General features: G+C 39.2%; 3 protein-coding genes across 3 annotated transcripts; 2 read left to right on the top strand and 1 right to left on the bottom strand.

The window, feature by feature from the left end:
* The first annotated feature begins 284 nt into the window (after positions 1 to 284).
* On the top strand, positions 285 to 2,851 carry LOC113711765 (laccase-3-like). Its single transcript, XM_027234965.2, has 6 exons — positions 285 to 424; positions 546 to 697; positions 790 to 1,034; positions 1,132 to 1,260; positions 1,346 to 2,287; positions 2,381 to 2,851. The coding sequence occupies exons 1-6, from the start codon at positions 299 to 301 to the stop codon at positions 2,509 to 2,511; spliced, it is 1,725 nt and encodes a 574-aa protein (XP_027090766.1). The 5' UTR covers positions 285 to 298; the 3' UTR covers positions 2,512 to 2,851.
* A 210-nt stretch (positions 2,852 to 3,061) lies between these two features.
* On the top strand, positions 3,062 to 7,770 carry LOC113689828 (laccase-3-like). The gene is made up of 6 exons (XM_027207624.2): positions 3,062 to 3,478; positions 3,576 to 3,727; positions 4,326 to 4,573; positions 4,698 to 4,826; positions 6,315 to 7,271; positions 7,356 to 7,770. Exons 1-6 carry the CDS (start codon positions 3,380 to 3,382, stop codon positions 7,484 to 7,486), a joined length of 1,716 nt encoding a protein of 571 aa, XP_027063425.1. The 5' UTR covers positions 3,062 to 3,379; the 3' UTR covers positions 7,487 to 7,770.
* A 2,270-nt stretch (positions 7,771 to 10,040) lies between these two features.
* Positions 10,041 to 13,185, bottom strand: LOC113711757 (cation/H(+) antiporter 24). Its single transcript, XM_027234953.2, has 3 exons — positions 12,575 to 13,185; positions 11,353 to 12,357; positions 10,041 to 11,245 (listed from the first exon to the last, which is right to left on the bottom strand). Exons 1-3 carry the CDS (start codon positions 12,800 to 12,802, stop codon positions 10,139 to 10,141), a joined length of 2,340 nt encoding a protein of 779 aa, XP_027090754.1. The 5' UTR covers positions 12,803 to 13,185; the 3' UTR covers positions 10,041 to 10,138.
* Between the last annotated feature and the right edge of the window lie 511 nt (positions 13,186 to 13,696).

Below are 13,696 nucleotides of genomic sequence, written 5' to 3'. Positions count from 1 at the left end.
ATCTGTTGATTATATGTGGAAGGGGGAGTTGATCTACTGGTTCATTCCAATGCGAGGGCGAGCTTAGTTTAGCAATTGATAGAACAAGTGGGTGCACCAAATCCTTCATGCGGCTGCTGGACCACGTTGCCAAATTAGATTTTCAGTCCTCGGCTAACTAATCTGCCCAATAGCCATAGGCCCTTTTTTCCTTTTTTTATAAACAAAATTGTGATTTTCCCTCCTCAATGCACTATTATAAATACCTGTATGCAATTATACATCCTACAAATTTCCGTCGAGCAAAAGCTTATTAGGAATGGAGGCTCTTAGCCCCCTCAGTACTACTAAGCCATGGTCGAGTGGTTTTCTCCTGGCCTTTTTAGCCATTCTTGCTACCGTAGCTTCTCATCCGAACGGAGACATTCACTACCATGAATTTGTTGTACGTCTTTCTTGTTGCCTCCTATTTTTGTTATATTTCCCTTTTTTTTTTTTAAGATGACTTTGGTGGTGTCTTCACAACACACTATGTAATCTTCTGCATGTCATTGGGTTGGAAACAGGTACAAGCTAAGTCGGTGACCAGGCTGTGCAGTACTCACAGCATAATTACAGTTAACGGGCAGTTTCCAGGGCCAACTCTAGCTGTACGAAATGGCGATACACTGGTTATAAGGGTCCTAAACAGGGCTCGTTACAATGTCACCCTCCACTGGTAACTAATGACAAAGTTTATAGAGTATATATATTTGAAGTTTCGAACCATAATGACAAAAAAGTTAACCGAGTACACATTATCTCCTCCAGGCATGGAGTTCGTCAAATGAGAACCCCCTGGGCAGATGGTCCTGAATATGTTACTCAATGCCCGATCCAACCTGGAGGAACTTACACTTACCGCTTCACCATTGAAAATCAGGAGGGTACTCTATGGTGGCACGCTCACAGCAGATGGCTCAGAGCTACCGTCTACGGAGCACTTGTCATCTTCCCTAAGCAAGGATTCGCATATCCCTTTGCGAAACCCAAGCTAGATGTCCCCATTATTCTTGGTAAACTTGCCCACGCCTCACTTCCACTGACCTAATTTTACTCGCAGTTGAAATCTGAATAAAATTTACAATTATGTAAAAAAAAAAAAATGAGCAGGAGAATGGTGGAAGAGGGACATCATCAGTGTCATGAGACAGGCTCTCTTTACCGGGGCAGCCCCAAATGTTTCTGATGCCTATACAATCAATGGTCAACCTGGTGACCTCTACAGATGCTCCAACCGAGGTTACAGTTGCCACTTCTCTGGATGAGTCAATAATAATAATAAAGTACTGAACAAATATTTTCTTCCTGATTTGGATTACAACAGGTACTTTCAAGGTCTATGCGAACTCAGGGGATACAGTTCTCCTGAGAGTCATCAACGCTGCACTCAATCAACAACTCTTCTTCACCATCGCCAACCATCAACTCACTGTTGTTGGTGCTGATGCCTCCTACCACAAACCCTTTTCAACCAGAGTCATCATGCTCGGACCTGGACAGACCACCGATGTCCTCCTGAATGCTAATCAGCGAGCGGGGCGGTACTATATGGCTGCACGCGCCTACGCCACCGCTAGAGGTGCCCCGTTTGATAACACCACCACTACAGCCATCCTTGAATACAGAAATTCCAGAACCGGGTCATTCTCGAGACCTATTTTGCCTCAGCTTCCAGCCTTCAATGATACAGCCACCACGACCGCATTCACCAGCCAGTTGAGGAGCATTCCTTCCAATTATAAAGTTCCCACTCAGATTGATGACAGCTTGTTCTTTACTGTAGGATTAGGCTTTGTCAACTGCAACCCTGGGCCTACATGCCAAGGGCCTAACAATACACGCTTTGCGGCTAGCATGAACAATGTCTCCTTTGTGCTCCCCAGGAGAACCTCCCTCCTGCAAGCCTATTACCAAAACATACCCGGAATTTACACCTTAGATTTCCCACCAGTTCCGCCTGTCCAATTCAACTATACAGGAACTGTACCGCGATCCCAGTGGCAGCCTGTTTTTGGGACTAAGCTATATAAGCTGAAATTTGGTGCAAATGTACAGATCGTGTTGCAAGACACGGGAATCTTCTCAACAGAGGACCACCCTATTCATCTTCACGGCTACCATTTCTTCGTTGTGGGACAAGGTTTTGGCAACTTCAATCCTCAGACAGATACTGGAAATTTCAACCTTGTTGATCCGCCATCGCGCAATACAATTGATGTACCCGTTGGTGGATGGGCAGTCATCCGCTTCGTGGCCGATAATCCAGGTTTGGAAATATCAAATTTTTTCATTCCGTCAGAATGAGAACTACCTTGAAAAAATCTCATTAATCTGAATTTCTTGACCTGATTGAAAGCAGGGGTTTGGCTATTCCACTGTCACATTGATTCCCATCTGGCTTGGGGCCTGGCTATGTCATTCATCGTTGAGAATGGAAGAGGAGAATTACAGACCGTAGAGCCACCACCAGCTGATCTGCCACGATGCTGAGATGATTATGCATAGATCAGATACATGCTAATATTGAATCTTTTTTCCTGTTTGCAATAATTCATCAGAAGTCTAGTCGTCCGGCATTCATTGTCCTTGGCTTCGTCCATTACGCTCAATCATTGCAATACCAAGTCCGAATTGTTTTAGCTAAGCAGAAAAGTCTACGAGTCTTAGTTTGAGTCATTTCTTTGGACCCTTGATCTAGGGAAGAGTTCTGCGTCAACACTCAGTCCATGTACCCTTCTCGTGGAACTTTGCATTCCATTAATTGAAGTTGAATATTTTGAACGAAATTCTCTCATATGAATATAGATTGCTTGGGAAATTAACCCTCTCATTTGTTTTTCTTATTACAAAAACACCGTACGACTTATTGAAAAATGCAAGACTATCGATTTGCTAGAAAGTGTACACCTAAAATAGCATTAAAAAAGAAAAAAAAAAAAACCAAGATCTCCCAAAAATGCATGTCGACAGGCATCCTGAGTTGACTAAAACTAAAATCACCACGACAGAGGAGAGGGTTACCATGACTCAAAAAGTTAAAGCTCTGTTTCTCTAAAAGCTTGGCAGCAGTGCCAGTGGTTTACCAAATAATGCTTTGCGGTTAGACGAATACGTTTTCTACCATTTTGGTTTCCCTCTCAAGACAACCTACTCGATCGAAAGTCCCATATTCCCATAACATCTTTCTCCCTTTTCCCTTATTTGGCGTCTTTCATTTCCTGTTTACCAAATCAAGCTTTCTGCTCTGTCTTTTACTATAAGATACAAATAAAACGGCAATGCATCATCGAAGCTCTCTTTACCCACAACTCGTTCGTGCGGAAAGTAACAAACTTGCACGAATTGTCCATCCAGTGATATGATACCACGATCCACAACTGCCATACTAAGTCTCTCTGTCACCTTCATCTTTGCAGCATGGCTTGCAAACTCGGAGACTCATTATCTCGAGTTCGTGGTATGTCCAACGTATTCTCTGATACTGCTACTTATACGTTAGAATCCTCAATCCTATGCTTGTCTTTGATGATAAGAAACACGTAATTCATTGACAGGTTCAATCGACACCGATAAAGAGGCTTTGTACAAGTCGCAGCATACTAACGGTGAACGGCCAATTCCCGGGGCCAACCATTGAAGTCAGAGACGGAGATTCCCTGGTTATCAAAGTCATCAACAGGGCTCTCTACAACGTCACAATCCATTGGTAACTCAAAAGCTACCTAAGACGCTCTTCCTTCCTTCCTTCCTTCCTTGCTCAATAATTTGCTCGTTAATTAATGAGTAGTGTTTGCGATCCATTAGCTTACCTGCTACAATATAAATTAAAGAAACATGCATAGAGATGATCGCGACAGCTGCATGTATTTTAGTTTCTCATCAGGATTAAAGAAAGCTGGAAAATAGTTTGCAGCACTGAGTTTGACATTTGTTGACTCTGACGAATACTTTAAAATGCTGTCTTTTGCACCCACTGTTGGTAACTGCTATGCTACAGCTGAATTTTTTGCATTTGACTTTCCAACTTTATTTGTCCCAAATGTGGCATCCAAAAATTAGCTAACCGACTGAGTTGGGCTGGTGATCGAAGGTGGAGTCGCTGTTAGCCCTTCGATTGTAGATCTGCAGCCTAAATAACTTGAGCTGAGCAACTGATGGCCCAATATTTGTTTACCCAAACACCAAGGTAGATTGGGCCAATAAACTAGGCGGGAGACTGCAATCATCGCTCAAACTCTCAAAATGTCGTAGTGATGGGTGACCGAGACTGATGAAGTTGACATGATGTATTGTTTATGGTCCAGGCATGGAATCCGACAGAGAGGAACGCAGTGGGCAGATGGGCCGGAATATGTGACCCAATGTCCAATTCAACCGGGGGCTGCCTACACCTACCGCTTCTCCATTCAGGATCAGGACGGCACCCTCTGGTGGCATGCTCATAGCCGATGGATCAGGGCTACTGTCTACGGGGCACTCGTCATCTATCCCAAATTGGGTGTCCCCTACCCTTTTCAAAACCACCCCGATAAAGACTTCCCTGTAATCCTGGGTGAGTGCGTATTCATCATTCATCACTACCAAACCTACCTTCGTGTAGCAGCATCTAATGAAATGATGATGTTGATCAGCTTTATAAAAATGAACGTTTTCAGCTTATCTTTGAATAACAACAGGAGAATGGTGGGACACCGACATTCTTAGCATCATGCGACAGGCTTTGTTTAGCGGTGCTGCTCCAAATGTGTCTGATGCATGTACCATCAATGGCCAACCTGGTGATTTCTACAGATGCTCTAGCCTAGGTCTGCTCCAAATGTGCTCCTTTTACGATTGTCAATTACTGCTTGTTTAGACGTGTTTGCATCTACAAACAATTCGATCCTGACCACTAGAAGTGGCAAAATGGACTCGTATCCACCAATCCATCATCCATATAAACCAACCTTACGTGCTAACCTTAAATAGATTTGGTTGGATGATCCATACATATGTATTCAATGATTTTAAATGGATAATCATCTAAATCCAATTATGATGATAGATTTAAATGGATTATCTATGTCATTCATATATATATCTATTTAACTTGAAAAAAGAGAAAACACAATAATATTGTGATTGCAAATATTTATTAGAAAAAGCGGGATGGAATTTTGTGAGACCGCCTTCATAATTTGCTCATGTGACAAGTTGTCAATAGCATTAATTGCATTTTATTCTCTTCTAGTTCCTAGATTTCTTCCATTCTTTTTAAAATTATATTTTAGTCTCTACTTTTTTTAAAAAATTAAACTCTCATATAGCAATGACTGCAAACTTGCACATTCTTAAGGAAAGAAAAAGCGAGAATGCATCACACACTGTCAAAGTAATTTTTTATTCTTTTATTCATTTATTTATAAAAAAAAAAAATTTCTAACGAGCGTCCCGCGGCCTGTAACACCGGCTAAGATACATAAATGATACCTTCTTCTTTTTTTTTTTTTAATAAATGGACGTTTTTTAATCCAAAATCTCCTACTTACAATCCATGTTCCCTTATCACCTAACCCAACCCTAAAAAAAAAAAGACACATAATTTATTAAGTAGATATAAGGTAGCTTGTATATTCATGGTATAATAAGGAGTTTCATACATTTCTAGGTACTATGTGCTCATGTGATGAAAGTATTTTACTTGTCAAATAACATAAGAATTCTTATTGGAACTCCATTTTCTTTCAAGACATCCCTCTTGAACAGGAGTGCAAAAAATTGGAAAAGTAAACTTCTTTCCACCATAAAACTGTATTTAATTCATCCAAAAGTTATAATAATGTAGCTAAACTCTTAATTCTTTGTTACTTGACAAGATGATACTTAAAGCAATGATGAAGAATTGAAATAGAGTAATAGCGCGAGCATTTGTTAGTACAAAAAGGTTTTTTAAGTGATTTAAGGATAGAACTTTGGGGATCTATATTTTTTTGGAAAAAACCATTTGAATCTTAAATTTAGCACTTGGGTGAGTAAATGGATAAATGAATGGATCACGGTTTTACACTATCCATTTAAATGGCATCCATTTATTAAATGATTTTAATTATATTGGATCAATTTGATCCATTATCCATTTAACTAAAATCATTTATCAACCATATATTCAATTTGCCTCTTCTGGTGGCAACGAATATCTGTCACATCACACCAGAAGAAATCCCACATGTTAATGATCCTAGAATATGAAGTACTGCTACTTAACAATTGTTTTTCATTTTATTAACTTAGCAAAACACCAAACCACAATGCAGATACGGCAACATTTTACGTGGAGGCGGGCGACACAGTTCTGTTGAGAGTCATCAATGCTGCACTGAATCAGCAACTTTTCTTTACCGTGGCTAACCACATGCTCACTGTTGTTGGAGCTGACGCTGCTTATAACAAGCCTTTCACCACCAGAGTGATCATGGTTGGACCAGGTCAGACAACTAATGTACTCCTTACTGCTGATCAGCCTCCGGCCCGTTATTACATGGCGACGAGGGCCTACGCTACTGCCCAAGGTGCACCATTTGACAACACAACCGCCACGGCAATCTTAGAGTACAACTCTGTTCCGTGTCATTCCAGAAAGGGCTCCTTATATACACCAGTCTTGCCACGTTTACCACCTTACAATGGCACAGCAACAGTTGCTTCCTTCACTAGCCAATTCAGGAGCCTTTCTTCCTCCAATGCCCAAATTCCCACTGATATTGATGAGAACCTGTTCATTACAGTGGGATTAGGATTCTACAACTGCCTTCCTAGCCCTACTTGTCAGGGACCTAATGCTACTCGTTTTGCTTCAAGCATGAATAATGTCTCATTTGTTCTGCCCAGACGGGCATCTTTATTGCAAGCCTACTACCAAAGCATTCCAGGCGTCTATACCACAGACTTTCCTCCTGTTCCTCCTATTCAGTTTGACTATACCGGAAATGTGCCTCGTGCATTGTGGCAGCCCGTTAGAGGGACTAAGCTGTACAAGCTGAAGTATGGTTCTAAGGTCCAAATTGTGTTCCAAGATACGGGAATATTCTCAACTGAGGATCATCCGATCCATCTTCACGGGCACCAGTTTTATGTAGTTGGACAGGGTTTTGGAAACTTCAATCCAAGTAGAGATTCTACCAATTTCAACCTAATTGATCCGCCAGAAAGGAATACCATCGGTGTGCCGGTTGGTGGGTGGGCAGCTATCCGTTTTGTGGCTGACAATCCAGGTGAATCCAGTATCATTCGATTCGAGGGTCCGTCATTTGTGAAATAAGCAGGCCATATATTTAATTAATTTGCTTTTTCTGCAGGAGTTTGGTTGATGCATTGTCACATAGATGCCCATCTCACCTGGGGCTTGGCTATGGCTTTCTTGGTTGATAATGGCCCTGGATTGCTGCAGTCAGTGGATAGACCTCCATTAGACCTGCCTCAATGCTAACACAATCGCTAGATGGAGACTATTGAATAGATTCTTTCATCCTGTGGAACTAATTTCTCCAACCTCGACTCAAAGTCTTTGTTTCTTCTATATATATATATATATATACACACACACTCTTGCTTCTTGTATATGTCGCAGTCCACTTTCTGGAAGTTAGTCATAGATTTTGTCTTTGCTGTTCGATTTTAAGTGCCCCCAGACTAGAAAGATAATCTCTTGTAACTTAGGAAAAACATTTTATGTCCTTGCTATTTAATTTCTCTTGACAGTTTAACTGGTAATACATATATCCAATGCTTTTAGAATTTCTCCATTTCAGTAAATTAGGACTGACTGCTATTTCTAAGACTTATTTAAGTTACTAGCAATACATTGCTCAGATGAAGGCAGCTAAGAAAAAATACTTTAGCATTTGCTAAGTTTAATACAATGTTTTAAAAACCGGACCGTTAATTGAACCGGTGAAGTGAAAGGGTCGAGGTTTAACCGGTCAGATCGGTTCAACCTTCGTTCAATGAATTTTTTTAAAAATAATTTATATAAATATATATGCACAAAATAAGACATGTAATGGACTAATTTAATACTTTACATAATGAAAAATTTACTATTTTTGAATAACTTGGATTTTTAAAAATAAATTATTTATTTTTGAATTATAAGTTAAAACAAATAAATTTCATCTCAATTTCAATTATATCTACCAAAAAATCTTAAATCCAACCCAAAAATATCACAATATTTTGAAATTATACAAAATTCACGTCTATGAGAATTTAGACATTGTGAACTTAAATTTTAATTTACGTTTTGGATTTAGAGATTGCAATTTAAAAAAGAAAGTTTGGAGTTCGAAAGAAGTCAAGAGAATCGAAAATAGAAATGCAAACTTGATAAGAAACAAAAAATGAGATAAAAGTAAGTGGTTGTGGCATTAAATAATTTGGGTTAAAAAAATAATTCTTTTTTAATTTTTTTAATTTCATGGACAAAAATAAAATTAAAAGATGTAAGAAAACATCAATAAATTAAAAATAAAGATGTTTGATTAAAAAGGGAGTGACAAAAGAAGAGAGAGAGAGAGAGAGTTGAAGATTAAAAAGAAAGAGTCATGAGAAAATGAGATTTTGTAAGAAAAATGGAAAAAAAAAAATATGAGTGTTTGTTTTATATAAATAAATTATAAAAAATTAATAAGATGTGATAGTGCAACGGTTATTATATTGATTTTCTATTACAAAGGTCATGAGTTCGAATCTTGAAAGTTACATTTTGCAAAACGTTAAAAAAAAAAAAAAAAAAAAGAAGAGGAAAACTAGAAAACCAATTCAATCCGGTTTCGACGGTTTCACAGTTGGACCGATTTTTGATCGATTTTCTAGCGTGGTCAATCCTAACATGGAATCGGATCGGTACCCTGGCCGGTTCGCGGTTCAACCGGTCGAATCTGCCGATCCGGTCCGATTTTCAAAACATTGATTTAATATTATTGTTAGACATAAAGCTATAGCTATGAAAGAACTTTTAGGTTTAGGTTGCACTAGTAAACCAGAAAAATAAACGTAAAGCACACGGCATTGCTGCTTATGATGAATTAACTTGACTTAGATAACTTTTTTTGCATTAAAGACAGTCGGTGATAGGACCTGCTTCCTGAAATCAAGGAGTAATTTGGGTCTTCTCAAAGTCTTTTGGACGGAAACTAATTGATCTTTTCTTTGGTTAGTTTGGAAGATCGGATTTGACAAGAAAATAAAGGAAAGGAGAACAAAAGACTTTCTTTATGTCGTTTGGAACTTTTTGAGAGATAGAAAAGAAAGGAAATCCAAGGATTTGGATGGCCGGTATGTTGCTGCTGTGGTTGTTATGCTTTTCTGCCCAAATCAAATGTGCCCAGAAAGCAAAGGAAAGTTGAGAAAGCCTAACAAAATTTTTTAAAGTATCTATTTCATCCTCAAATGTGTATTGAACTAATTTTTATTGATATATATATATATATATCCCAAATCATCTAATTTCTTACCTACACTCCCAAATAACATTAAAATCTCTTTTCTTCTTTTCTTTCATAACTTAACATTTCTCTTCTTTTACTTCCTATTCTAAACTCCCAAACTAGCTATAAAGAACGGGAATTTTATTTTATTATCATTATTATTATTTCTACACGTGAGTTTCTGAGTTCTTCCGACTAAATTGGTTCAATCATGGAAAATGTGCTTTTTGTTCCGATATTGTGCTATAGACGTGTTTACATAAATGGGAAATTAGCTTGCATAATTTTTATTAATGAATAACCGCTGATTGCATTTCTTTTAGAAAATTGCTTTGCTTTTTGGATTTATTACTTTGGTGCCCCTGAAGTCAGAAGGATACATTTCATTGCAACCAACTTTCACTTCGTTGTTTTATGATATTCGGGTAGAAAATTTTCCGTAATGGATTACTCTGAAGATCTTCAGTTTAATTTCTGGTGTTATAAAATCGATTTTTTGGGGTCTTATAAACTGTTAGAACACCATAGCATCATTAGGCTTCAAAATCTGCAGACTAGTTGGTGGATGGATATGACTGCTTTTCTAATATTGCTACTATATTATCATATGTACAGAGAAAAACTTTGCTGAATTGGCACGAGAGAGCCCTTTCCTACCCTCTCAAAATCTGTTGTTGCACCACTAAGATAGAAGCTCTGCTACCTAAATCCGAACAGAAAAGATAATCTCCTATTAATCCTAGTTCAGTGTGCTTACTCCAGTCTGCTAAACCTTGTATTATTACTGGATTTATCCCATGCATCCTCCCCACAATCCAGAGATCGTAATTATTGTTGCTCATTCCCCTAATTGCAGCAAGAGTTTCTTCACCATTTCTAACTACTACCTCCCGGTAAATAACATGATTATTCCCCTCATGCTTCACCCAAAACCATGTTACAAGTCCATCGTCAAGTTTCTTTTCCATCCTATTATCCCCCAGGCTATCATTTGAGAGAAATCGAATAACGGTAACTAACACATTAAGATTCCCAGCCATCCTATCGGCATAAACAAGTGCTTCCCTAGCATCTGCTCCACCCAAGAACAGAACAGTGAAGTGGTATACAGAAGTTATCGAGGGAGTACCGAGAAGATGCGTATTGGAAGAGCCCCTATGCACAAAAATCCCTACCGAGCAAGGAGCGTGCGCTAATACATCGCAGTTGATTGATGGAACCCCTTCTGTTTCGAGGTTGTTATCCAATTGCTCTCCGTGATAAGGCAAGATAATAAGAGAAGCTTTCTTCTCAAGAGCAAGTCCACAAATGTCCTGGTACATGCTTCTCTTGGCGGTAATTGATGTATAGCAATGTAACTTTATCTGTTCCCTTCTGGCTTCCTCAAAATGTTTTAGGGCCTTGTGAACTGAACTTAGGTTGGTGTGCTCGGAGTCCATCCCCTCTTTCTCGTGGTCTATAAAAATAGGAACAGCACGGGCAATGAGCTCGACAAGGTGCACAGCAAAGACTGAGAAGGGGCTGTTACAAGTTGGATTTGATACTTCTAGCAGATTTATGATCCCAGCAACATTTTCTTCACTGTGAATGAGAGCTACAATTCGCAGTTCCGTGTTTGGAGGGTTATGTTGAATGTTTCTTCGCTTGTTAACCATATAAGGCCTTGTGGGATCATATAGTATGCTGAATAGGGGAATTGCCACAGCCGTCACTGCAGTCGTAAACAGCACCAGCATTGTAAAATACGGGATTGTTATCATCTGCAGCAGTACTTGAAAAAAAAGAGTTAAGAGGTTGATATCGGACAAGAAGAATACTAACTAATACTTGCATTCGAATGTGGAAAATTTTCAACATAAAGTAGCACCTTAAAATCCATCCAGTGGATGAACAACAATAGTTCCACCTGACCTCTTGCATTCAGCAGTAGGCTAAATGCGAGGCTCTCCTTAAGTGACATACCACAGAAGCGAGAGGCCAGCCAAGTTGAAATGACTTTGGCTATGCACCCTATAAAAGCCACGAGAAAAATTGGCTGCAGAATCGACCAGTTACCGCTCATTGAAGACACATCGGTGAGCAAACCAACAAATGTGTACGAAAATGGGAGGAGAAGGTCCATGACAATCGTCTCGCTCTTATCCACGAGGACTGCTCCCAATGGAGGGCCATCTGGGACAGCCAATCCCAGCCATAGCGGTCCATTAGCGATGGCTATGCCAAACATATCTGTAAGAAAACCCGCAACCACGACACCGAGCAATATGGCAATGACATAGATTTGGTCCACTTGTTTCCCCTCGGGTGTGGTCTTGACAATCCAAAGCATAGCTTGGCGAAGGCCACCAAATATTGAAATCATAAAAACAATCAAGGAAATAAAATACCACAAGCCAGCCATACTGTTTCCTTCTTCTTGTTTGGCTGCCTCAAATGCAATGACGCAATTAATTCCTATTATGTCACTGATCACTGCTATTAACAAGGCCAAGCGTCCAATTTCAGAGCTCAAAAGGTTCAACTCTTTGATTATAAGCTGAAGAACAGGAAACGTCGACAGAGCAAATAAGGTGGAAGTTCCCAAAATGGATGAAGGTTTAGCAAGTTCTTTCTCCATGGACTTCCGAAGGGGAATTGCCACTGCTAGCGTACATATCATTGGAACCAAGGTACTAATTAGCGCTATGCACCAATGTTTCCTTCCTGCCTTTTTGACCACCGTGAGATCCGTTTTCACTCCAGATATAAAAAGGAAATACATGAAACCCAGGATTCCAATATTTTTCAACACAAAGTCGGCGGTATCCGGGAAGAAATATGAACGGAACTTCTTACTTCTGCTTAAAACAGACGGCCCCATTATTATACCGCCCTTTCCAAGAAGCAGAAGAAAAAAGAAACAAATCAATAAATAAATCAGAGATCATACACTGCTATTGACACAAAATCAAATTCAACTCAGCACCTATTAAACCACAAACTGAATCTATAAAAAGAAAAAAAAAGGTCCAGATTTTGTTCATTAAACAGGAAAAGTTTTTTTTTTTTTTTTTTTAAAGAAGAAAGAATGAATGGGAAGGAGAACTTACAAGGATCTCAGAGACGACTCTAGGTTGTCGAAGCGGCTTGAGGATAAATCGTAAAATTCGAGTAATCACCATCAACATAGAAACCTCTAGTAACATGATAGGGACAGAGTATTGCAAGGGATTCTCTCCATAGAAAACCCCAAAGGAATGGCTCCCGCGTATATGGCGACATATTGGTTGGGCTTCTTTGGGCAGCGGCATAGGGGTCTCGAGAACGCTTTTCACCATTTCTCAAATATTTCCCAAATTAAAGCACATTTGTTGCAATAAGAGGCTCTGTGATCAGAGCTTGGAATGCTAACTGATGAATTAGTGGTGGGGAGTTAGCAGTGAGGGTGAATACAACAGTCCTGAACAATAGATATTGAAGGGGTGGAGATGCGTTCAATTCACAGAGTGAGAGAGAGAGAGGAAAAACAGTTCGTTTATGGATAGATACTACGTGGTATAGTTCTTTTCGACGGTTCATATTTTAAGAGTCAGTTGCTTTTAGCGGACTTCTAGATTTCCTGTTTCTGTAGCCCAGCACTGCATGGCCAGATTCCATTCCACCCATTTTCCAAATTTAGTTTGTGGGTTCATCTTTCTTGAATACAAATTTAGTTAGTGGGTTCATCTTTCTTGAATACCGTATTATGGGCACTAGAGATTGTCCCGTCCTTGAACCAACTCTGCTGTAGGAATCCAGCAAGGAATTCCAGTTATTTATGTTTGTATGCATTGTTCAAAGATTTTTTGAACAGCACAGCATAGCGTTCAAGGATTATATGCACCAGAAAACACCGGTGGTGGACGCTGGGTGACCGAGGCGCGGAGGGGAGGGGACGGGCTGACGTCCCCAAGACTTCAGGAATTTTTAAATACTTCTTTCTCGCCCAATTGAAATTGAAAGTGTCATACTTTTTTTTTTAAATTTTGAAATATTCCAAAATGATGATGAAAAAGTTAAAACATTTTTCAGTACCCTTTTTTTAATATAGTCCATCCCTCTAATTAATCATATACATGTTGTCATTCAAATTCAAATTTATTAATTCGTAGGAATAGTATTAAAAAGAGAAACACGAGCATGACAATCAAATCACACTATTTTCAAAATAATTAGGATGGAGTGAGTATTTT

The sequence above is a fragment of the Coffea arabica genome, chromosome 1e (assembly GCF_036785885.1).
Source record: "Coffea arabica cultivar ET-39 chromosome 1e, Coffea Arabica ET-39 HiFi, whole genome shotgun sequence".
Taxonomy (NCBI): Eukaryota; Viridiplantae; Streptophyta; class Magnoliopsida; order Gentianales; family Rubiaceae; genus Coffea; species Coffea arabica.
Note: the sequence above shows the minus strand (reverse complement) of the source record. Positions and strands in the feature narration are given on the sequence as shown.